The sequence below is a fragment of the Sminthopsis crassicaudata genome, chromosome X (genome assembly GCF_048593235.1).
Source record: "Sminthopsis crassicaudata isolate SCR6 chromosome X, ASM4859323v1, whole genome shotgun sequence".
In the NCBI taxonomy this organism is placed as follows: domain Eukaryota; kingdom Metazoa; phylum Chordata; class Mammalia; order Dasyuromorphia; family Dasyuridae; genus Sminthopsis; species Sminthopsis crassicaudata.
This window is the reverse complement of record NC_133623.1, coordinates 60,635,171-60,660,060: the sequence shown is the minus strand read 5'-3', so window position 1 is coordinate 60,660,060 and position 24,890 is coordinate 60,635,171. Positions and strand designations below refer to the sequence as shown.

Here is a 24,890-nt window from a genome sequence, read left to right as displayed (position 1 = left end):
ACGCCCCCTGCCGGCTCTCGGAGCGCCCACAGCCGAGGAGAGGCCGGCTCCGGCGGCGGCGGCGGCGGCGGCGGCGGCGGCAGGAACCCAGCCGCAGCAGCAGCAGTAGTGAGCAGCAGCCGCAGCAGCAGTGAGCAGCAGGAGCAGCAGCCGCCGCCGCAGCAGCAGCAGCTCCCGAGCAGAGGCAGCCGTGAGAGGGCTGGAAGCGGGGCTTTGGGCTTCCCCTAGCACGAGAGCAGCAGGATCGGACGTTGTGCCCGCGGCCCCCGGGGACCAGGTGAGGAAGGGCTCGCCTGGGCTGGGCCGGTGCCCCCACACACAAACCAGGAAGCGACAGCCCTGCGCCTCGAGATTTTCCTTTGTGCGGGGAGGGGTGTGTGTGTGCTTTTCCAGCCTGGGGAGGGGGGAGGCCGCGTCCTGGGAGGGTGCTGAGTGCAGGACGAGTCTGCCAGATGGACGTGTTTCTCTGTGCCTAGGCCCCGGACTGGACGAGGGGGAGCCTTTTCCTGTTCCCAGTGCCCTTCCTTTTGGGGCTCCTCTCTTTTCTCCCAGTTGCCCTAGGTCTGATCCGCTCTTTTCCTCCCTTTCCCCTCCCCTACTCGCCCCTTCGGGCCACTTCCCGGGCCATAACAATGCCGCCTGCTTCCCTGTCTCCCTCCCTCCCTCGATCACCAGCAGTCTGCTCCCCCTCGATACCCTCCACTCTTTCCACTCTATTCACTAGCTTGTACTTTCCCCTATGCGCCTGTTCTTCTTGAACCCTTCCCCCCTCCTTCCACACCCCAACCTTGCACCGGTGGCTGGTTCGAGACTCTTCCTCCCTAAGGGAAAGCGAGGTTGCAACCCTTGTTTTCAACCTACTGGCCTCAAAGGGTAGGGGCAGAGGGTGGGAGAAAGCAGGTGGAGGACGAGAGACAGGTTTCAGCTGCCGCAGTGATCCCCTAGGTTTGATCCCCCATATCTGATCCTGTGTTATTTCCTCTCTTCACCCCTCCTCCATCACCTCTCTCTCCCCCTCTTCCCCCCTCTCCCCACCCCCCAGTGTGAAGGTTGGTCACAAAATGGTTGTTCGGCAGGGATTTTCCACAAAGTCTGGTTGTAGATCCTCAATTTCTCAACCCAAGAAAAACAAACAAACAAATGGAACTCCACCAACTTGCAAGGTTTCCTGTAAATGTCAATTTTCCGTGCTTCCAGTTTAGTAGGACCCCTTTGTGAACCACAGGAAGTCTAAGGGCCTTTTTCGGAAATCCTGCCGACTAAAAAACTGACTACTGTGTTGAAATTCCCACATTTAGGAATCTGAGATTGTTGGCAAAAAGCCCAGAAGTCACTCTTTTTCAACTGATGGATGCTTTTATGTTACCCTGAAACTGTTGGATTGACAAGAAATACTCCACGGAGTATTTCTGTGCTATTTTAGTCATGCAATATTCTGGTGATTTTTGAAAAACTGCACCTTGCATCATGTGGAAGGTTGCTTTAGAACTCTGAAGGGAAAAATATTCTTGATACTGACATTTTTTTTTTCTCCCAAACTAGTGTGATTTTATTGATGATCTTTACATTGATCTTAGTATATTTATTATTATTATTATTAAGATACTTTTCAAAATGTTCTTACTGATTAGATATGTCAAGTCCAGGTTAGGATTTCAGCCTTTAGGCTGATTCAGGATTTCAGAATCTTCAGCAAGGAGTTATTTTGTTTCTGGGAGATTTGTGAATTGTCTTTGTCCTTTCTGCATGCAAAAGCTGCAACTTTGCCATAGTGGTGGACAACAAGTCACTCTATGGTGTGTGATATTATTTTGTTAGGATTGTAGAATTTGTTGACCATCTTGTACCACCCCCACATTTTTACATAGGAGAAACTCAGAAACACTGAGCTAGGATACAAACCCAAATGACAAGAAATAGTTGGAAAAAAACCTTAGAGGTGATCTTGTCCTAATCCCTTATTTTTCAGATTAAGAAACTGAGGACCAGTAGAGGCAAAATCTTGTCGAGGGTCACACAGACAACCAGTTTTGAGGTTATGATTCAAATTTTGGCTTACTGGGTAGGGAGCTGGTCCTGGCTCGAAGGTGGCTTCAGATACTTCCTAAGTGTGACCTTGGGCAAGTTTTGTCTTTTTCAATTTCCTCAACTGTAAAATGAGGATAATAATAGTACCTACCTCCAAGGTTATTGTGAGGACAAAGCACAGTGCCTGGCACATAGTAGATGCTATATGACTGCTAACTATTACTATTACTATTATTAAATCTGACTTGTCTGACTTTGTAAATAGTTCTCTGACCACTATCATGATGCTGCCTTGACAGATCTGACAACTCCTTTTGAAGAAATCTAAATCTCTTGACCCTTGGCTGTGAGAGAGAAGATTGTTATTCTTGTTGATAACTAGGTTGGATAGTGACAGTTGTGTTTGAGCTAGAGTGGACAATGACTGCTGAGAGTAAAATGGGCAGGCTAGTCACAAATAGAAGGACTTGAGTGATTTCTCCGAATGTTTTTCCCCTAAAAAGATATTTCCAGTACTTGGATGAAAACCATAATTCATCAGGAACTTTTGAACTAACTTGTGGGCCAAGGAAGATGAAAAACAATGTTGTTTAGTGGTTAACAATGAGAGAGGTAAGTGTCAGAAATGAACTGAGCCTCCAATTGCTAGCACAGAGTGACTGATGGAAACAATTGGTGAGAGGGGGACAGAGAACATTTTGTAAAAAAAAAAAAAAAAAAAAAAAAAAACAACAAAACAGTAGAAAGAAGATGAGAACACATACATTTTTCTTTCTAGGAATATATAGTGCACAGTAGATAAATGAAGCCTTGAAGAAAATTAGGCAGGGATGGATTGCTTGCTGGGTGTTCCTGGGAATTCATTTAGCACTTTCTGTGTGCAGGAACTATGTTAGAGGTGATACAGAGGCCAAAAAGAAAGTCTCGCCCTCAAAATGCTTGCATTCTGTTGGGAGAGACAACAGGTACATATATATATATATATATATATATATATATATATATATATATATATATATATATATATATTTTTTTTTTTTTTTTTTTTGATCAGAGGTCCTTATGTGATCACAGCTAATGAATGGGAGCAATTATTAATATTTAAATGTGTAGCAGATGATAATAGCTAACACTTGCATAGTCTTTTAAGGTTTACAAAATGCACTTACACGAGATCATAATCTCAATTGATCTTCCCAGTAACCCTGAAAGGTGTTAAATAGTTTTGTCAAAGTTTACATCAAATAGTTATCACTGTGGATGAAAAGATTCATCCCCCAAGTGGCCAGTCTTCTGTGGATGGACCACTCAAAACTTAGCTAGGTTTCTCCTTAAGATATCACCTGTCTAGTCTGTGATTTGTACTCAGGACTGCAGCACTTTCCAGTGCTCCTGCTCTGTTGCATGTCCCTTAGGAATCTAGGTTCATCTCCACACTGGGATGAGATATTAGTAGGGGAGGGACTGATTAGATCAGATAAGATTAGAGGTGGAAGGGATTTCAGACCTTAGGATCTCATCCACGCCCTTTGATTTTACAGAGGAAGAACCTGAGCCCCAGCGAGGGGCAAGGACTTGTTTAATGCCACCCAGTAACTGGCAGCTCCTGGATTCTAATTCAGGACCTCTGCCTTCCACATCCATTAGGCAGTAATCTCTCTGAGTTGAAACTAGAAAGAGCTTTGTACAGGTACTGAAATTACAGGTGAAAAATGTTTGAATAGTAAAATGCTTTTGTTTTCTTCCCTTCTCTACTTTCCCTGCTTTTTCCTTTTTTTCTCCCCTGTAGGCATGGAGAGCAGAAAGCTTATTTCTGCCACTGACACTCAGTACTCTGGTAATCTACTGAACTCCTTGAATGAGCAACGAGACCATGGCCTGTTCTGCGATGTCACGGTTATAGTGGAAGATCGAAAATTTCGGGCTCATCGGAATATTCTGTCCGCATCGAGTACTTATTTTCATCAGCTTTTTTCAGTTGCTGGGCAAGTGGTTGAACTAAACTTTATAAGGGCAGAGATTTTCGCCGAAATTCTCAACTATATTTATAGTTCGAAACTTATGCGTATTAGATCAGATCTACTTGATGAGTTAATTAAGTCAGGGCAGTTATTAGGAGTTAAGTTTATAGCGGAACTTGGTGTACCTCTGTCACAAGTTAAAAGTATCTCAGGTACAATAAAGCAGGATGGTGGTGAAACCTTACCTCCTGGCACAGATGAAAAGCATCTTCAAGTGCAGAAGGCAGATAATGAAGGGTCTGATGCTGGGGTGACTATGATGCCTGTTATAACTGAGACTTTTTCTCTATGTGCTGAAGATTATGAGACCAAAAAGATCGGTACTGATTCTGATGAAGATGATGATGATGTCATTTTCTGTTCCGAAGTTTTACCTCCCAAAGAGGCTTTGCCAAGTGGTAACACGGCAGTACAAGTCCAGCCCGATCCAGGGCCTGTTGCCTGTACCGATCAGGCTTGTAGCTCAAGTAGCTCTCCCCCTCTAACAAATAAACCCTTGCAGACACTTGCTACCTCTGTGAACCAGACGGGCCCAAGTCAACCCCGAAATAGTGAAGAAACTCTTAAGGCTTCAGCCCCAAAGCATCTGACTCCCAACATCATTTTGTTAAATCAGCCACCTCTTAACTCCCTACCTGGTTCCTCACTTCCTAGTCAGGTGTCTCCAGTTAATTTACTTGTACAGAATCATCAGCAGACACCAAATAGCACTGTGGCTTTACCTAAACGTAGGGCTAATGTAGAAGTGGAAGCACAGATTATAGAGGATGACGATGATGCTCTTAGTTCTAGTCCAGACTCGGGAGTTGGTAATCCTTCTTTGGTCCCCCAGCCCGATGCATCTTTTAATGGCTCTGCGATCCAGTCAAAGCAGGTCACTCTTTTTCATCAAGAACCACTCTCTAATTCTTTAAAAATTTCTAATATTATTACTGAAAGCAGTAAGGATTCAGGTGGAGGTGCAAAGCACGTGATGGAGGGTCAGAAGATCATTACTCTAGATACAGCTACTGAAATTGAAGGTTTATCTACTGGTTGTAAAGTGTATGCAAATATTGGGGAGGACACGTATGACATAGTGATTCCTGTCAAAGATGATCCTGATGAAAAAGAGGTCAAGCGTGATAGTGAGGGCCCAAAAACATCTGGCGATGAGCCTTCAAACAAACGCGTCAAAGTCAAACATGACGATCACTATGAATTAATTGTAGATGGGAGGGTGTATTATATTTGTATAGTATGCAAGAGATCTTATGTCTGTCTGACAAGTTTGCGGAGACATTTTAACATTCATTCTTGGGAGAAGAAGTATCCGTGCCGTTACTGTGAGAAGGTGTTTCCCCTTGCGGAATACCGCACCAAACATGAGATTCATCATACCGGAGAGCGGCGGTATCAGTGTTTGGCCTGTGGCAAATCCTTCATCAACTACCAGTTTATGTCTTCACATATGAAGTCAGTTCATAGTCAGGACCCTTCTGGTGACACAAAGCTTTATCGCTTACATCCATGCAGGTCTTTGCAGATCAGGCAATACGCTTACCTTACTGATCGGCCAAGGAGTATACCCGTAATAAAGGAAGATGGAATTGTGTATAAGGTTGATGGTGGGAAAGAACCTTCAGTAGGGACTGCCTCATCTACTCCCCAAAGCAAGCCAATGACTTGGGATGATATCTTTATACAACAGGGAAATGATTCCATGTTTAAACAGAATGTAGCAGATGGCAGTACTGAGTTTGAATTTATAATACCAGAATCTTACTGAATTGCTTTGGGGAAAAAAAAAAAAACAACCAACCTGAGTTTGTGTCAGGGGGCAATGTTTTCAAAAGACCAGTAAACACTTACATAATAATTGGGTGTGAAAGCAAGTTAAATTAGTCCTTCAAAGTCATCTGAAAGTAGTTTTCATTTGCATTATTTTTAGTTACAGGAAATTGGTAGGAGCAAATTTATCTGAAATTTTATTTGCGTATAAACTCAGGAGTCATCTCCAGGATGAGCTGTCCATTAGTTTATTTTGGGGGGGGAGGGTTGTTCATTCGTTTGTTTTTTAAGAAAAATTAATGGTATAAAAAAGAATTTGAAGCAGTCACACCTCTCTGACAGGTATTATTGGCATACCTGAAAAATTGAACCTGTTTTATGAATTTTTCCTTATGTATAGCACTTTACTGCTGATTTCTGTAAAAACATTTGAACATCAAGTCTACAATTTTTGTGTTGTCTAATGTGTATGACATAAAAATATCCAGCAGCTTTTAAAGTCATTTTGAAAAGGTTCAAAATAACTATCCTGTCCACTTGGATGGCTTGCTTTGGGTCCAGCAGTACTGTATTATTTCTCTGGTCCAAATGGGTTGTTAAAGTTCCATCCAGATAGTTAAATCTGTCCTTCCTCACAATAAGCTTGTCACCTGGAACAATGATAGAATTGGGCTCCTCAGAAAGAATCGTGACTTACATCTGGCCACGTACCGAAAGAGACCAGTGGCTGGTCCACTTTATCCCTTTGCCACATGGGATAGATATGTAGAGGGAATCTTGATGGACTGAGATCTGAGTGGTATGGAATGGAGAAAAAGGAGACGTCCTGCAATTATTCTTTTAAGTTAGGAAACTCAAGAGAATGAAGTTAGGAAGCAATCATTGATTTGCTGGTGATTAACATGCCCATGTTAACATGTGATGTTATTTTTACTTTTTAATCTGAAGGCTGCACTATGGGCTTGCAAATATGCATAAAACCATAAAAATAACTAAATTCCATGGTTGGGGGGGGGAGGAGGAGTCCTTCAATGTAAATTGTTAAACTTAGAATTTTCTAATAGGGAGTTTTCATTTGAAAATGAGTGGTTTTGTTTTTTGTTTTGTTTTTTTTTTTTTCTTAAAGAAAAGCCTTAGCTTTTTATATATTCTGAGATATGCTTTGCTCATTCTACCTGCAAATCACTGTGATGATACAGCATTCAGGAATTTCAGATGGAGCCTGTTGATCCAGGCCCAGTTGTAGGACTTAAGACAGGCTTGTGTGTCACCTTCAAAATGATGCATCAAGGAAACAAAGTCGATAGGAAACTTTCATTGGAAAGGCTAGTAAAGTGAGCAAGTACAAATACTTCATTTAGTATTTCCTAAGTCAACCTGTTGAATTTCTGTAAATGATTTACAAAAAAGAAAAAATATGTAAAAATATAAAAAAAGTCGATAGATATGAAAAGGTTGTGCATAGTAATAGTTATTTGTAACCTTTCACTAAATATTTCTTATTTGACAGTTTAAAAGAATTTTTCTTTTATGTATTATAAGAATGTTTTTAAAGCTTAAAGCTTTAATTATAAATTTTTATGCATATGTCATTGTTGCTAGGATGAATTAGATTTGAAGATAATTTTTAAAGCTTCTAAAGCTACAAAGGTACCAGAAATCAGTATTTTTAATAAAAGGAGAACAAAACATAAATCATTTTTTTTTGCCTACCCAGGTGTATGCTGTGCATATGTTTTCTGTCTTGCGTGTGAATAGATTTTTTTAAATCATCATTTGGTAAATGAATTTTTTTTTTTTAATTGAAGGAAGTAGCTTTTAATTTAAGGCTCTGCTACCGTACCAGAATCACAGTAGTAGAGTTTGTGTATAGATGCTAATGATGTTTTTCTTTGATCATCAGAGTGTACTTGTTTTGGAATACATTGTTGGTTCAATTTTGTCCATTTCATTAATATACTTCATCAGTTAAATGCGATTATTATGAGTGTGAACAATACCTAGACCAGCATAGCTTTCAGATCTTTCAGACTTAATGGCCCATGTGCGGTTAAACACATAGACACATTTTGTCATGCTAAGGCTTAATAAGTTTTATGAATCAGTTGTGACAAATGGGGAATTCCTTGTACCACTCCAGTTCTTTATTCAGAATGAATTGGATGTAATTATTTGCTGCTGAATATGCCCTAATGAAGTCCTGATCCTTAAATTTAAGCTCTATGCCTATTAAAGGTCACTTTTTGAGGGCTAGAGGGGAACAGGAGTTTGGAGGAAAACTGGAAAAATAAAGATTGAATTGTATTTCTTCCGGAAGACTCTTATTTGATTTGCATGTATCTCAGGGTCTTCAGTTTTCCTAGGAGCAATTTCAATATCCAAAGTCCAGAGCGCATATGAAAAAAAAAAAAACAAACAACTTTTTTTAGGAGGAATAAAATCCTTCACTTCTAGTATTTATTGGATTGAAAATGTGTAGAGGCCGCGTTTCCTTTTTTTTTTTTTTTTTTTTTAATGGGGCTCGGCCTATTGCACTTATTATTTTTTTGGTTATTAAGCTAGCTTTTTCCTTTTGGTCTTAATGCTAAATTTCCTGTAAATATTAGAAGATGCTTACTTACTCTTTGAAACAGTAATCATGTTCAAAACAGTCACACAATTTTACAAGGCTTAAAGTCTTTGCAAAGTAGGAAAAAATGCCATAGCCAACTTGCAAAGGACTATTTAAAAATACTGTCAATGTTCATAATGATATTGGTAGTAAATATCCTCCACCCTGTCACTAAGGTAAATTCTGCTGTGTTTTCCAATATAACTAAGAGCATAACATGTTCAAGGTAATCATTGTTAGAGGCTGCGTATTTATTTTCTGCTGTTGTTAAGGTATGACTGTTATCAAGATCTGAGAGCCAACAAACTGGACGTTGTCTTAAGAGCTTTGACTTCTGTCACTCAGAATTAAAACTGTCTGCTGTTCATTTTCACTGACACTGTAATGTGTATATATACACTTGTACAGCTTTTGCTTAACTTTTAAAGTTGTGCTTTAAATTTTAACCAGTAATTCTTGCTGTTAGTTCTTAGAAGCTTTTTATGACAAAATAAAAAGTTTTAATTCCACCTATCAGGTGTCTTTATTGAAAAAGATATTTTAGCATTATGATGAATTTCTCACCTAAACATCTCTTTCTCAGGGAAATACCTATATAGTCATAGATATTTGGGGGATGGTGGGGAGGTCCTCTCCCTGAGCAAGAATAACATATATACATGTATTTCAAACAAGTTTCAAGCCAGATTGGAAAAAAAAAAAAACATAAAACAGAGCAATGCCTTTTTCATTCACATTCAGGGACAAGTACATTTGTTTTCCTTGATCAAACAGTGAAAAATAGAAAATGAATATTTCTTACGCATTTATATTATTTTTCAGTTTTGGCAGCGGGACTTTAGAGACTTCAGCTGAACCTCTCCTCCCCCCCTCACCCCCCACTTTGTTAAAATTTTGGACCAGACTCGTGATGTCATTAACATAGGGAACTTGCAGTAAGTAAATTCCCTTTACCGATCTGCAGCTTGGTTTTAGAGCACTGATCACAAAGCTAGACAAAATTTGGAACTTTTGGTGTCCACTACAAAGGACACACCTTAAAAATCCACAAACAACAATATAAGGATAGAAATGAGCCACCGTGTCCTTAGATAGCTTTTGACAGCCTTGGCAAAATTTCTGTGAGGGTTTTTTTTCCCCTGTTAGATTGATTGGTCCCATCTCTAGCTCCTATAGAAAAGTAAAAAACCTATGGTTTTAAAAAGTTACATTTCAGTTAAAACACACGAGAGAGACAAGTGAATATTCATACATTTAATTTCTTATAAGGGTGAAAGGAAAGGATAGATGAATTAATCAGAAACATCACAAAAGCAATCAATTTCAAACATGGCAGTGATACAGGTTTTAAGCAACACTCCATTTATACAGATTTGGGATTAATAGTTTATATTTTCATGCCTTGTTTAGCACTTTATATAGAATCAGGTATAAGGCATTAAATATTACAAAATGCAATCAAAATACATATTTTGGAAACATTCCTTCATTACTGCAAACACTTTGCTAAGATAGTATTGATATTTCTTATGATAACATGTTCTTTATATATATATATATATGTAGTTCAGTGTAATATAAATACTGATAAAGCTGCTCAAATTAATTTAGTATTACAAAATCCATAATGCATTATTTTCCAGTTATTTGGAAAGTAAGAAAGATACATAGAAATGAGATCCTTAATACTTTGGTGTGCGGAAATGTGATGGTACAGAGTAATTTTGTAGTCTTCAAAATTAAGGGCTTATACTTATTCACTAACGCTAAAGGAAATGTATAAACAGAAGATGCCAATGACGATATAACAAGTTAATATTGTACTTAGAGGAGCAAGACAAATCATGATATTCTCTACATAGAATTCAATGGAATCCCCTTCCCCCCTCATGCTTAGATTTGCAGAAAAATAAATAGCAATTTTGTTAAGAATTACTGTTTTTTTTTTTTAGACCCTAAATCTGGATGACAAAACCGATGATACTAATAGTTGTTTCCCAAAGAGATGCACTGAGCAAATTGAGTGCATTTTAAAGGCATTAAGGAATCTTGCAGCTAGGTGTCTACAAATATCTGTTTGTTTGGATAACCAGCACCTATCTACTACCTCTAGATCCTAGACTGCTCTAATAATATTGATCATTTGTCAAATTGGGGAAAAAGTAACCTGTTTGCCAAAGGATTCAATTTTTCTTTGGCCCCTCTATTTTATAATACCCAAATGTTATCAAATTGTTCCTTTAGCACTCTCTTTTCTCACCTAGCATTTACTTATCTCTTCATAGAGTTCCCCAATTAGAATAAAAACTCTTTGAAGGCTGGGGCATGTTTCCTTTTTTGCAGTAGTTTAATTGCACTGAAAGTTTATTTGGTGGAGGACAAAGGTGTTTAAATTTTGAAGTGGGAGTCAGCCTCACCCTGGGTGTTATGAGAATCAAACACAATAATGTATGTAAAGCTGTAAGCACCATATACATATCTATTATTTGAACTTCACTAGGATGGTTTAAAGCTTGGTATACTTTTTAAAAGCTGCTCAGATGCTTTAACTCTACTATAATACTTACAAATTGAGCGAGATGACGATGTCGCAATTTTTACAGAAGTCAGGCAGGTGCCTGACATGGTGGAATGATTTTGTTGCTGTTTTGCAGAATGTGTGAAGTTTGTTAGAATGCTCAATCAGCCCAGTTTTAGAAGATTAAATAGCCACAGAGATCACAACAAATCACTAACAATTCAAGACGATCTAGCACTAACAATTAACACACAAAAGTTTATCCAAGTAAGATGTGTACTTCCAGCAAGTTCACTGAAGTATAAAGTGTGTAACTTCCACAGGTTGCTGGGTCTACTTTTAGGACCCACTTTTTAAAAACCTCACTTGTATGTTTGGATGGTATCTACGTGAAAGAAATCTGATTTCTCCACTAAATGAAGACGAGGATCTTTTGCACTTTTCTCATTGAGGGGTTTAAATAATGAGATCTGAGCTGAATTTTTGCATCACTCAGGAGAGTGATATAGTTACTTAACTATGGTCCGGCCCCATCAGCCAGAGACTTCCTTGGGGCCTGATTGGTTGAAGGTGGGGTGTTTCAATTGAGAAAATAGGTGGCTAAGTGCTAGGGCCAATTTGTATAAAAGGAAAAATGATAATTTGATGCTGCTGAATGCAGGTGGGGTGGGAAAAGGGGTAGGTTGCAGCATGCTAAGTCCTCACTGTGTGGGATTCCCAGCATGCTTGCAAGGAGAAGGTAAGCTGATCTCAGGTCAATGGAAAGAAGTAGTGGGTTTCACCTGGTCACCCCCTCTTCTGCATTGATAAATAATAAGCGGCGCCCTCCACTGCCTAGCCAGGCAAATCACGAAACCGCAAACCCAGTGGAAAGATCACACCTTAAACTCAGCCAATGCTACAGTAACAGACATACGTGATCTCAGTGGTGGGCAGGAACTCTTCATCATGGGCTATACGGAGGTGGCTTTTCAAAAGGCGAATAATACGGTGGGGAGTACTGTGGTGGCTCATTGGAGGACCACATGTAGCTCGGAGAAGGCGAATTAGACTGAGGCTCATCAGAAAGTCCGGGTGGGTTGGAGCCTGGAAACACACTGGTATGCTGCGTGGAGAAAATGAAGGTCAGTTCAAGGCCAAGTTGGTCGCTCTTTGAGCCAAGAGTACGTTATCCATCAAAATAATTTCTGCTCATTCATCTCCGAGTGTCAGGTTTTTCTATCAGAGGCAGAGAACTATAAGCTAGGATAACCTGGGGTCAAATTTACCTCTGCCATACTGGCTAGGTGACCCCGGACAGGGTCACTTAACTTAAATTCAACTAGAAACTAAACCCTACCTAAGAATCCCCTTTGGTACATACTGACTTAGAAAACCACGTATTGATATTGTCTGTGTTCTATTGTATTATCTTTTAAAAATATTTCTCAATTACATTTTTAATCTGGTTTGGGTCCCGTACAATTAGTTCATGCTCTAGGGTAACAACTCTCTATGTTTCCTAAGTCACAGACAAGGTGCTGAGTCACATCCCTTGTGTCAATGAAGTCATAGGTCTGGTCCTTTGCCCCTATTTTCACAAGGAGTTCAAGTTCTAAAAAAATTTTTTTTTAAAAATAATCCAACATTTATTAAACTCCTACTTGTGCCAAGTAGAAACCAACCGTGGCAGTTTTATTATCCTTGATAGCAAAAAAAAATTGGTTATTAAAAATCTTTGCAGTCCATCTTTCCCTTTTTACCCCCTACTGGGCCTTGAGAAGACTGTTTAGTTAGCTCTTGCCAAGCTGCCTTTAAGTGGTTTTTTAATCTTCTATTGCATCTCTCTTTTATGAGGAGATAATGCTTATAGTCTTCTAGTATCCTTTTTGGTAAAAACTGAAAATGCAAAGATTGGGAAAATCCAAATAAAAAGATCCTAATCACCCACACTTAATACTGTACACCAAAGTCAGGTCAAAATGGGTTCATGACCTAGGAATAAAGAATGAGATTACAAATAAATTAGAGGAACATAGGATAGTTTAGCTCTCAGACCTGTGGAAGTGGAAGGAATTCATGTCCAAAGAAGAACTAGAGATCATTACTGATCACAAAGTAGAAAACTTTGATTATATCAAATGGAAAAGTTTTTGTACAAACAAAACTAATGCAGATAAGATTAGAAGGAAACAATAAACTGGGAAAACATTTTTACAGTCAAAGGTTCCTATAAAGGCCTAATTTCCAAAATACATAGAGAATTGCCTCTATAAGAAATCAAGCCAATCTCCAATTGATAAATGGTCAAAGGAAATGAACAGACAATTCTCAGATGAAGAAATTGAAACTATTTCTAGTCATATGAAAGGATGCTCCAAGTCATTATTAATCAGAGAAATGCAAATTAAGACAACTCTGAGATACCACTACACACCTGTCAGATTGGCTAGTTACAGGGAAAGATAATGCAGAATGTTGAGGGGATGCGGGAAAACAGGGACACTGATGCATTGTTGGTGGAATTGTGAATATATCCAGCCCTTCTGGAGAGCAATCTGGAACTATGCTCAAAAAGTTATCAAACTGTGCATGCCCTTTGATCCAGCAGTGCTACTACTGGCCTTGTATCCCAAAGAGATCTTAAAGAAGGGAAAGGGACCTGTATGTGCAAGAATGTTTGTGGCAGCCCTCTTTTTAGTGGCCAGAAACTGGAAAATGAATGGATGCCCATCAATTGGACAACGGCTGAATAAACTGTGGTAGATGAATGTTATGGAATATTATTGCTCTGTAAGAAATGACCAGCAGGAGGATTTCAGAGAGGCCTGGAGAGACTGACAGGAACTGATGCTGAGTGAAATGAGCAGGACCAAGTTATCATTATATACTTCAACAACAATACTATATGATGATCAATTCTGATGGACGTGGCTCTCTTCAACAATGAGATGAATCAAATCAGTTCCAACAGAGCAGTAATGAACTGAACCAGCTACACCCAGCGAAAGAACTCTGGGAGATGACTATGAACTACTATATAGAATTCCCAATCCCTCTAATTTTGTCTGCCTGTATTTTGGATTTCCTTCACAGGCTAATTGTACACTATTTCAAAGTCCGATTCTTTTTGTACAGCAAAACAACTGTTTGGACATGTATACTACATATATTGTATTTAATTTATACTTTGACATATTTAACATGTATTGGTCAACCTGCCATGTGGCAGGCAGGAAGAAGGGGAAAAATCAGAACAAAAGGTTTGGCAATTGTCAATGTTGTAAAATTACCCATGCATATATCTGGTAAATAAAAACTATTAAAAAAATTTTAAAAAAGATACTCTAAAGCACAGTATTAAATATTCAGAACAAAGACAGCATTTTGGTGGGGAAAAAACCCTAATCTTCCCTTTGTATCTGAGAAGTATCGGTCTAAGTATTTGATCATAGGCTCTGTGTTGTCAGCTGGCCTTCATGTGTGGGTGGCTTCCACAAAACTCCCCCAAAAGTCCTATTTAATTTCTTATGCCAGATTGTGATATATTGAAACTGCAATGGGCAAAGTCACGATGTGGAAGGGATAACTGTATATTCCAATCATGTATTGCCATTGGCTGCCATATCTTTCTGCCCATCAATTAAGTGTCTATTGCACATAAGCAGTAATTTTTAGACTCCTTTGGTTTCCCTCTTATGGCAACCAGTTGACACTGGTTAAACTTTTGTGTGCAATTGCTATCTGGGTTTTAATTGTATATCATATCTTGTCCCCCTTTCCTCTAGCTATGTACTAAATTTGGTCTTTGATCTGACAAGTTGGTGCATACCAATACAGCAATAGCTGTTTCCGGAATGACACATCAGTAACAAGTCATCTCCTGTCTGTATCAGTTTCATTTTTGATGATGCTGTTGGGTACTTGCCATGTCCATCCACACACACACATCCACACACACACACACACACACACACACACACACACACAATTTGGAGGGTCTTATCAAGTTCTTTGTAGACTCTACCTTTTTTGTTATTGGCAACAGGTGTTTGTACATATATTGAAATTCTTTTCATGGTGGACTCTGCTAGTCCTGTAGAACGATGTCATCTGAAATGTTTCTTTTTTATCTCTCCAAGGAACAGCCCCATTTTACCATTCAGCTGCAACTTGCCTCTTTCTTCTGGTCTCATTTATAACAACAGTACGGCTATCTTTGGGTGCCCACAAATGGAAAGTTCACTGGCTACACTAGTTGGTCATAAAGCATGGATCTCAATTTAGAGCAAACTACAGTTCTCAAACTAAGAAAAGTTTTTGATAGTTTTAAACATAATATTATTTAAACAAAAAGATTTTAAAATCTCAAAAACATTCTTAGCTTAAATTGTACACAAACAGACTGCTCGCTTGAGTGATTCAAAGTATCAACACCTTGTTCAAGTTAAAGTTTATAGACAGTCCAAAGACTGCGTCTTTGTATCTGATGCTCCCTTCTGATGGCAATGTTTCCATCATTGCAGAAATGGAAAAGGCCATTTTGTATGTGTCTCTTTAATGGGTTGTTACGGTTGAAGACTTTAAGTGGTCAGCCTATCTTAGTGACGACCGTCTCTGTTCTTAGTTGCGTTGGCCCTTGGGAAAGTAGACTTGGTCTGCTTCCAGGGCCAGACTTGAAGCCTTTTCAACATGGTACTCTTCTGTTAATGACTTTGACAATCTAGGATCCTTGCTATGTCACAGTTTAGTATTGGTGTAGAACACTGGAGATTGGTCGAAGTTGAGGAACTAGGGGTGGGCAAGGTTGACAATGTATAGTCATCATCATCAAACATTAACCCTGTAATTCATCCTATATAAGTGGGTTGGGGCGTATGTGCCCCAAATAGGACAAGACTGACTTTGGGGAAAGAGTGAATGTGTGTTGGCGAAACCAAACCACTCTGAAGTGAAAACTGCAATCTCTCTTTACTCTCAAAAAACCATTAGGAGTTCTGATGAAAAGGAGTTTTCTAAGACGCAGCTGCTGATCAAACCTGGCTACACTTAGTTTTTTTAATATGACTAATAAACAATTAATAGCCACTATTACTCTACTAGTATGTTGAGGAGGGGAAAGAGAGCTGAATTATATCCAAAGCTTTTCGAAAAAACTCATTGAGAAGTCACGACTTCCATTTTTTTTCTCCCATTTTCACCTAAGTTTGTGTGGGCCCCGAATTCTCTCAGTGACAGGATGGTCAATCTGGAGTCCAGAAAACCTAGGTTTCAAATCCTGCCTAAGATACTGGCTGTGTGACAAGTTACCGAGCCTCTATGTGCCTCAGTTTCCTCATTTGTAAAATGAGGGGGGTTATACTCGATGGTCTCCAAGGTTGCTTTCAGCTCTAAATCTATGAGCCTACGATCAAGCAAGCAATAAAGCTGTGTGCCCTCTTTACCCCCCCCCCCCCAATCAAGTTGTTGGGAAAGCTATGTCTGGCATTTCCTTTGCTTGATGAACTGTGAGCACTCCTATTACATGTCATCACTGAGAAGACATTGCAACTGCCATCTTTTATTGCTCCTGGATAAAATTTCCAACTGAAGGAATGAGAGAGTCATTGAAACTGGAGACCCTTCCCCAGATCTTCATTCCAGGAGTTAAGCTAAAGAGAAACTCAGCTCACCTTACCGATAACGCCAATTCCTCTCTCTTCCCTCTCCAATGAATATTTTCTCTGAATCACTGAAGGCTGGCTGGGGAAGGGGGTCAGGCAGAGGGACGGCACTAGTCTTTGCTAGGGCAGATTTGGCCAATTTCTTATATTATTCCTTCTTCTAGCATTGTCTTTTAGTTTTCACAACTGCTACTGTTACTATGAAGGCAGCCCAGTGGTTAGGGTCAGGGCTAATGTCTATGACCTGAAAGTAGGGGAAAGAGCAGGCAATGGACAAATATAAAAGAGAAGGATTTGGAGGACATGGGTCTGAACGTTATGGTAACCCGATTAGAGCTGGACCTGATGATTTTAAGGTACATCCTTCTCAGCTTCAAATCTGTGAATCTTTGTGTTCCTTTCAGCTGTGGTGGTGGTGTAGGGGGGTGTTATTTGATACTGCCATTGCTATTTCCCCTCAAGGAAGGCCTGTTCCCGAGCCAGAGGTAGGCTTTAGCTTAGATAACAGGCCCACTGCTCCCAGAAATAGAGAAGATTGGGGAGCTGTACTGGGGCCAGGCCAAAGATGCCCGTTGTCGCCCTGGGAGCTGCCACAAGGCCCCTGAAGAGAGCAGCTGCTGGGGCGGTGCTTTGATAGCACACAAGCTGTGTGAACGGAACATCCCCAGTGATCTGACTTCAAAGTTTCGTATTTTAGGAAATCGTGTGTGGGAAAGGGCTCGGATGACTTGCTCATCTTTTCCAAACGCTTCTTCCTTTGAGTGCCCAGGATGAAACTGAGAAAGCCCCAGTAAGCTTAGGGAGAGAACTGGATACAGAGTGCACATGCTTCTTTAGTTTAGGAGGGAGCGGTGTATGAATGTTTGTGACTGTCTGTGAGCATGGATGCGTATGTGTGAATATGGGTGTGTGATCATATATATGAATGTGAGACCATGGGTGTGTGGAAGCATATACATGTATGAGCATGTGAGAAAACAGGTGGCCGTGAGCTCATGTGTGTCAAACACGTGTGACTGCATGTATGAGTGTGCATATTTGTGAGTGTGTCTAAGCGTGGGTATATGTATGAATATGATGCGACATGTGTGTGAGTGTTTGGGTATGTATGTAAGCATGTGTGTGAGAGAACGTAGATGTGCCTATACAGAAAAGTGTGTGTGAGGCCGTGGGGATGTGGATGAGTTTGAGAGCATGTGAGAGGGGGTATACGTGTGTGAGCAGGTAATGTACAGGTGATCATGTGAGAATATGTGTTTAAGTAGGGGAACCTGTGGATGTGTGTGAATGTACACCGCACGTATGTATGATAGCATGTGTGCATGAGCACTGTGAACCTTAGTGTACAGACATCTGAAAGCATGAGTTATGATTATAAGCACAGATGTATGATTGTGAGCATGTATATGTAAGTATGTATGAGCGTGAACATATGAGTATGTATGTGTGCATGAATATGAGTGTATTTATGTGTGTATATGTAAATATGTGTCTGAGAATCTGTATGTGAATGTATGAATATGGGAGCACATGTATATGTAAGTAGGCACACATATTGTATGATGACATGGATGTAGGTGAATATGTACACACGCATGTATAAGAATGGGTGAGCACACGTGCATATATGTGTTTGGATAAGTGTGTCTGAGAGGATGTATATGTTTCTCAGTGTGTATTTATATGAGTGGTATGTAAGTATATATGTGTATGAGTGTGTGTATGTTAACATGTATGATTTGATTTATTGAAAAAGTGTAAGTATCTGTGTGAGTGTAAGATTGTATATGTGTGAACATTCATATATGTCAGAGCATATGTGTGCTGTGTTTTGTTTGAGTGTATTTAAGCCCGTGAGTGTGAGAGCTTCCATGTGCCTGGATGCATGAAAGAGCAGCGTGTGACTGTATGTGATATCCTGTGTACAGTACGGTGTGAGAAGGTGAACGTGTTGTGAGTGTGCATATGTGTAAATATGAGTATCTGTATATGTGAGAAAATGTCTATGCTCATGAACATGAGAGCATTGTGCACATGTGAGAGCATGGATGTGTGGGAACGTATGCGCAAGTGTGCTAGAACTTGTATAAATGTATATGGGTGAGAGGATGTATAGAGACGTGAGTGTGTGTGTATTTGATGAACATAAGTGAATGTGAGAACATACATATGTGTATGTATGTGAGCATATACCCATATCTAAGCACATGATATGTGAGGATATAGGGTTAAATATATGGATATGTGTGTGTTGTGAAAGATGTATACGGTGTAAGAGATGTATATTGTGTTAGAGTTGTGAATGTGAGTATGTGCGTGTGACCACGTATATGAATTTACGTTTGTGAGCATGCTTGTATAAATGTGCGTATGAGTGTGAGCATGTCCAGTGTCTAAGTGTGTGTGAATGCATGTGAGCTTGTGAGTGTATATGTGTAAGTATGTGGGGGGGTGTTTTGCGAGTATTGTAAGGGTATATGTTTGTAGCACAGTATGAATGTGTGTGAACATGCATATATGAATCTGTACGTGTGAGCATGTGTGTGAGGATATGTGTATGTGAGAGTATATTGTGTGGGAGTGTGTGTGTTGTGTCCTGCTTTCTAGAGCGCCCATGTTGGGGTGACAAAACGCACCGTGCTTTCTAGAGCCCTCAAGCCGGGGTGGTTAAAATATACTGTTGTGGAGAGACTCCCAAGGATGGGGGAAATATGGAGTCTGTTTATCCCAAGGACCTTCCCCTTTTTATACCCTCATGTAACAAAAACACCGAGCATGTGCCCAGTATATACTGTGCACATGGGACCACGACTTGTTATTGTATGTAGTTTACCGCCTGCTGTCACTCTGCCTCAGTCTCCACACAGGTTGCCACCGCCCCTGACTTCTCAGGAAGGCCGAGAGCCCTGAGGGGCGATGGGGAGCCGAAGCAGACATTGCCAACAGGTTCCCTCTGGACTGAAGGGTCTTCTACCTCACCCAGAGTTCCCCCACTGATTGTGGCCCTCACATGTGTGAGCATGTGTGGCGGAATGATGTGTCTGTGTTTTATGTAAGTATCTGTAAAAATGTGTGTGAATGTGTTTGTGAGAACACATATGCATAATGTGTATGTGGGTGAGTATAATATGTGGGAACGAAGCTGTGTACGTGCGTGTGAACAGGAGGGTGTCTATTGTCTGTGAATGCATATGAGTGTGAAGGCATGTGTGCATGAATACGAGAAGGTGTGCAAACATGCATATGAATGTGTGCGAGAGCACATATGTGTTGTGTTTCAGCACGCATGTGTGGGTAAGAGAAGATGGATGAGTCTGTCCGTGATATGTGGAAGTGTCTGTGAAAATGCAGGTGAACACGGGAAAGCCCGGACGTATATGTGAGAGCGTCTACATGCGTGTGCCAGAGCACATGTGCATGTGGGTATGTGCAGCCGTATAGCTGGCTGAGGTGATGGAGCAGGGAGAGGCAGGGGTTAAAGATGAGCCGGAGCATTAGCATGTGGCTGCCTAGCAACAGCCGGCACCTCGGAGACCACCATAGCTTTGTTCCAGCTGGAGAGCAGGCCAGTGCATTTTGGTTCCAGCCTGAGTCTGCTTTTATTAATGGGATGGGCAGTTGGAGAGGCCAGGCCTTTGATTTCTCCCAGCACACCACGGGCCATGAAAGGCCATCTAAATCGCCTACTGCTGGGCCCAGTCGGCCTAGTCCTTCCTGCCACTCCTCATTGGAGGCCTGAGGGTGCCCAAAATTGAAGCACACTGGGAGGAAGACCAGAGGCTGGCCTTTCCCTCCCTCCCTCCTTCCCTTCCCTCGCCAGGCCCCCTCTGAGATTTGAGGCCTGCTATCACTCCCTCCTTCTTCCCTGCCTACAGAACCCTAACCACCCCCACTCACTAGAAGAGCAATTTGGAATAATGACTAGGGCAAAAAAATAAAAAATTCCTAACTCAATTAAGGTAGTAAAGGCTGTCACAAAGTATGGAGGGAGAGATGGGGCCCTGAAAGCCCAGTCCAACCACATCACTGCCCTGCTCAGAAACCTTCAGTTGCTCCCTATTACCAACTGAGAGATGTAGTGGACAGTACTGGTCCTGGAAGCAAGAAGGTCAGAGTTCAAATATTACCTTCAACACTGTATTCACTGAGGATGAGCTAATCAGGATGGATGAACACTTTTTTTGAGCCTCAGTTTCTTTACCTGCAAAGTGTGGCTACTAATGCTTGTACTACCTATCTCACACTGGTGATGAGGCAGTTAAACAAGCTAAGGCATTGTATCTCTAAAGTTCACTAAAGCACTGAATCAGATTTACTACAGAACTAAGTTGAAATTCAACCCAGCATTCAAGGCCTTTCAATTCTGCTTTTCCAGCCTGATGTCTTATAATTCTCCTGTAAGTTCCATACATTAAAAAAAACAAAACAAAACAAACAAAAAACCTACACACTTAGGGACAGCTAGGTGGCCCAGTGGTTAGAACACCAGTCCTGGAGTCAGGAGGACCCGAGTTCAAATCTGGCCTCAGACACTTAACACTTCCTAGCTGTGTGACCCTGGGCCAGTCACTTAACCCCAGTTGCCTCAGCAAAAACAATGTGATAAATTCCAGAAGGGTTGGGAAGTTCTCATCAAGAATTAAGTTCTGAATAAAGGGAAGCAATTCCAAAGAAGAGGAAAAATGGCAGGAAGGAAAGAGAAAGAGAAGGAAGATCAAAAAGGAATAAATAGGAATCATATGAAAAGTAATATATAACATGAAAATATATAATATATGATATTATGTAATATGAAAAGACTTTGTGAACCTTAACAAAACATGATATGAATACTAGCCATTGTTATCATCATCATCATTATTATTATTATTATTATTATTATTATTATTATTATTATTATTATTGGGCCCTCCTTGAACTCCAGTTCTGAATCTCCAACTGTCTGATAGCCATGAGTTGCTTAATTTCATTTGCTTCTCTTTTCTCTACCAAGAAGAATGATTTTCGGGTTAGGTGGCTAACATGGGGGCTAGACAGGAAGAGGGCACGGAGCTGCCCGGGGTCAAGGCAATGGGCCCAAATGACCTACATGCTTGGGTCCTGAAAGAGCCGGCAGATGTTTCTGCTGAGCCACTATCAGTGATATTCGAAACATGGTGTAGAATGAGAAAGGGACCACTAAGCAGAATGGGAGAAGGGGAAATATCCCAACTTTTTTTTTTTAACTTAGAGAACAGAATCTACAACCTAAGGGCCAATGAGCTGGATTTCCACTGCTGGAGAAATCTGAGAACAAGACATTAAAGGGATGGTTAGCAAACACCTAGAAAAGGAAGCAGTGACTACAAAGAGCCAGCAGGGCTTCATTAAGAGCAGCGCACACCAGACTAACCTCATTTTCATTTTTGTACCGTGTTATTAAAAAGAGCACATCAGAGAAGTGCTACAGATATAGATTATCGAGCTTGTAGCAACATCTTTGATAAAGCATCTCACTCTGCTCTGGTGGGAAAAATGCAGAGATTTTGTAGAGAAATGTAGAGAAAAATATAGAGTTTGCTAAAGTGAACCCCATATTTTGGGGATTATGTACATTTCACCAGTGAAACATTTTTGTTTGCTTGTGACCTCGATATATGTATATTCATTTATTTATAACTTGTATGTAGGTGTATTAGTATGCTAATAATTGTGTACATTGTAAAACGTACACAAAAATAGAAAAAGGAGATAAAGATGAAATTGGATTCTAGAGTCAGTAGGGAGACCCTGAAATTTATCAAGTAAGGGAGTAACGTGATTAGACACGCACTCTGGGGAAATCACTGTGGTTGACGGATCGGAAAAAGGAGAGACTTGTGGCAGAGAGATCATCAGGAGGCCACTGCAACAATTCCGGCAAAGGATGATGAGGGCAGTGGCCGTGGGGATGCGAAGAAGAGGACCGATGCTAGAGAGGTTAAGGCAGAAGTGACGAGATTTGGCACCTGCCAGGATGGGTTATGTGGATGTGGGATACGGGAAAGTGAGGTATCCAAGACGATGCCAGTTTGTGAGGATAGAATGGTAGCGTATTTGGTAGCCCTTGACAAGAACAGAGAAGTTTAGAAATTGGGTCAGGTTTGAGCAGGAAGTTGGGAAAGGTAACATTCTAAGTCTCGTATTCCAGATCTTAACCAATCCCACATCTACCCATTCTGAGTGACTTCCCCATTCATAATAAAATAAGGGAGGAAAGACGTTGGGCTCTTTTTCACATATCCTTGCCCACCAACTGCAAAGCCTGGCCTCCAAAGGACGCCGCTATAGTCGTGAGGTGATCTGGGAACCAGAATTTTCCCAGTAGCACCCGGGAGCTGCTGTGGGTAGCAGTTAATTTAGGTTCTAAGTACTCTGAAGGGCCAAAGGAAGAGGTGGAGTGGGGAGAAGTGGTGGGGATTAAGGGTTGTGTGGGCAGAGCAGGTGGAATGCAGCCTGTCTTCCCATACTCTGGTCTCTACACCCCTTGGGGTCTGACAATGGTCCCCATGGATACATGTCATGGCCCACCAGGGTGCCTGCTCCCACTCAGCAACTACTGGACCAGAAATACAATACAATCAGAGGGAGCTGGAAGTGGTTGAAATAGATCCAAAGAACAGGTCAAAATGTTAAGTCTCCAATGGAGTGCCCCAAGGAGCTATGCGGTTTAACATCTGAAGGAACCACTTACATCCCTTAGGCCCAGATGGCAGACTTATCAAATGTGCAGCTGACGTGAAGCTATGAGCAATAGCTTCCATTCCAGTTATAGCTATCCTCCCTTTCACAGCCAGATGCCTAGAAAGCGCTTTCTACCCTCGCCACCTCCACAAACAACTTCTTCAAAGTCCCCGGTGATTTCATTATTGCCTTTTCTCAGTCTTGGTCCTTTTTGGATTTCTGCTGCATTTGATCCTGCTGACTACTCCCTCCCTCAAGCTTTTCTCTTCTACTTGGCTGACTTCTCCCTACCTGCCAGACTGGTCTTTCTCCCTTTTCTCCACAGATCTTCTTCTAGCAAGCTCCTCCCCACCCCACCCCAGGGCTCTGTCCATTGTTCCTCTCTGCCTTCCTTCCCTAAAATGGCTCTGAGGATGAAGCCATCAGCTCCCCTAGGCTCAATTATTCTCTGCAAATGGCTCTGAAATGGATTTAACCTGCTCTGTGGGCAGCTAGGGATCACAATGCTTACACAGTATGGGGCTTAGGGTCAAGAAGAGATGAGTTTGAATCTGGCACAGACCCTCACTATCTGGGGGGCCTTGGGCAAGTATATTCTCAGAACGTTAGTTTCCTTATCTGTCAAACATATGTCTACTTTTCTGGGTTGTTGTGAAGATCAAATATATATTGCTGTAAATATGATAACATGCAAATATAAAATACTGTAAATACAAGCTGCAAAATATAATATAAAATGTAATATATAACATGAAAATATATAATAACGTAATACAAAAAGACTTTATGAACCTTAACAAAACATGATATAAATTGTAGCCATCATTATCATTATTATTGGTCCCTCTTCGAACTCCAACTGCCTGACAGCCACAGCCTCCTGGGATCTCGACTGCAACAGGTCTAACACAACAGAACACATCATATTTTGCCCTTGCTGCCCCTCACCGCCAAGGTTGCCCTGCCTTCTCCAGCCTTTACTTTTTGTTGATTCTAGCAACAACAGCCAAAGATTTCTTCAGAACTTCAAGGTTCTGCAAACCATCGATAAAATTGATTTCATCCGATCCTTACAACAACCCTGGCAGAGAGATATTCTTATTATCATCTCTATTTCACCACATCTGCAAATGTGACAAGTCAAATCATTGATAAAAATGTCATTGAACACATTTTTATCTCTCTCAAAACCCCCTTTTGCCCTGATTTTTCTCTCCTAACGTGATTCATAAATGTGTTAAAAATAAAGAAAAAGAAATTTATTTTTACAAGATTAAAATAAAGGTGATGGAGGAGATACTGGTAATGAGAAACAACTGAAAATGTGTATTTGAATAGTATTGAAGCATTGATGTCTTATTTTAAATGATGATTAGTAAAATTTTCTATTACTTAAATACAAAATATAACGCTGTACTTATAAAAAAAATGTTGTTGATCTCAACATAGGATCTACAATGGATCTCTGGGGTGCTCCACTAGAGGGTTTCCTTCAAGGGGAAATCACTGACTTACTAATGGCTGCTTGGGGATCATCATCTAACTATACTTGATCCCGCAAAGAAAAAAAGGATAAAGCCAGTCTAGAATGATTTACC

The 24,890-nt window shown here is 40.6% G+C and overlaps 2 protein-coding genes across 3 annotated transcripts in view; one reads left to right on the top strand and one right to left on the bottom strand.

The window, feature by feature from the left end:
- The first annotated feature begins 59 nt into the window (after nucleotides 1-59).
- ZBTB33 (zinc finger and BTB domain containing 33) lies at nucleotides 60-8,937 on the top strand. Its single transcript, XM_074278081.1, has 2 exons — nucleotides 60-277; nucleotides 3,818-8,937. The coding sequence occupies exon 2, from the start codon at nucleotides 3,820-3,822 to the stop codon at nucleotides 5,815-5,817; it is 1,998 nt and encodes a 665-aa protein (XP_074134182.1). The 5' UTR covers nucleotides 60-277; nucleotides 3,818-3,819; the 3' UTR covers nucleotides 5,818-8,937.
- A 732-nt stretch (nucleotides 8,938-9,669) lies between these two features.
- Nucleotides 9,670-24,890, bottom strand: part of TMEM255A (transmembrane protein 255A) — a 95,128-nt gene continuing 79,907 nt past the window's right edge. For both annotated transcript variants that reach the window (XM_074278083.1, XM_074278082.1), the window contains one exon: nucleotides 9,670-12,053. In XM_074278083.1, coding sequence (XP_074134184.1) covers nucleotides 11,895-12,053 — 159 coding nt within the window. In that variant the 3' untranslated portion in view covers nucleotides 9,670-11,894. The remainder of the gene's footprint in view (nucleotides 12,054-24,890) is intronic.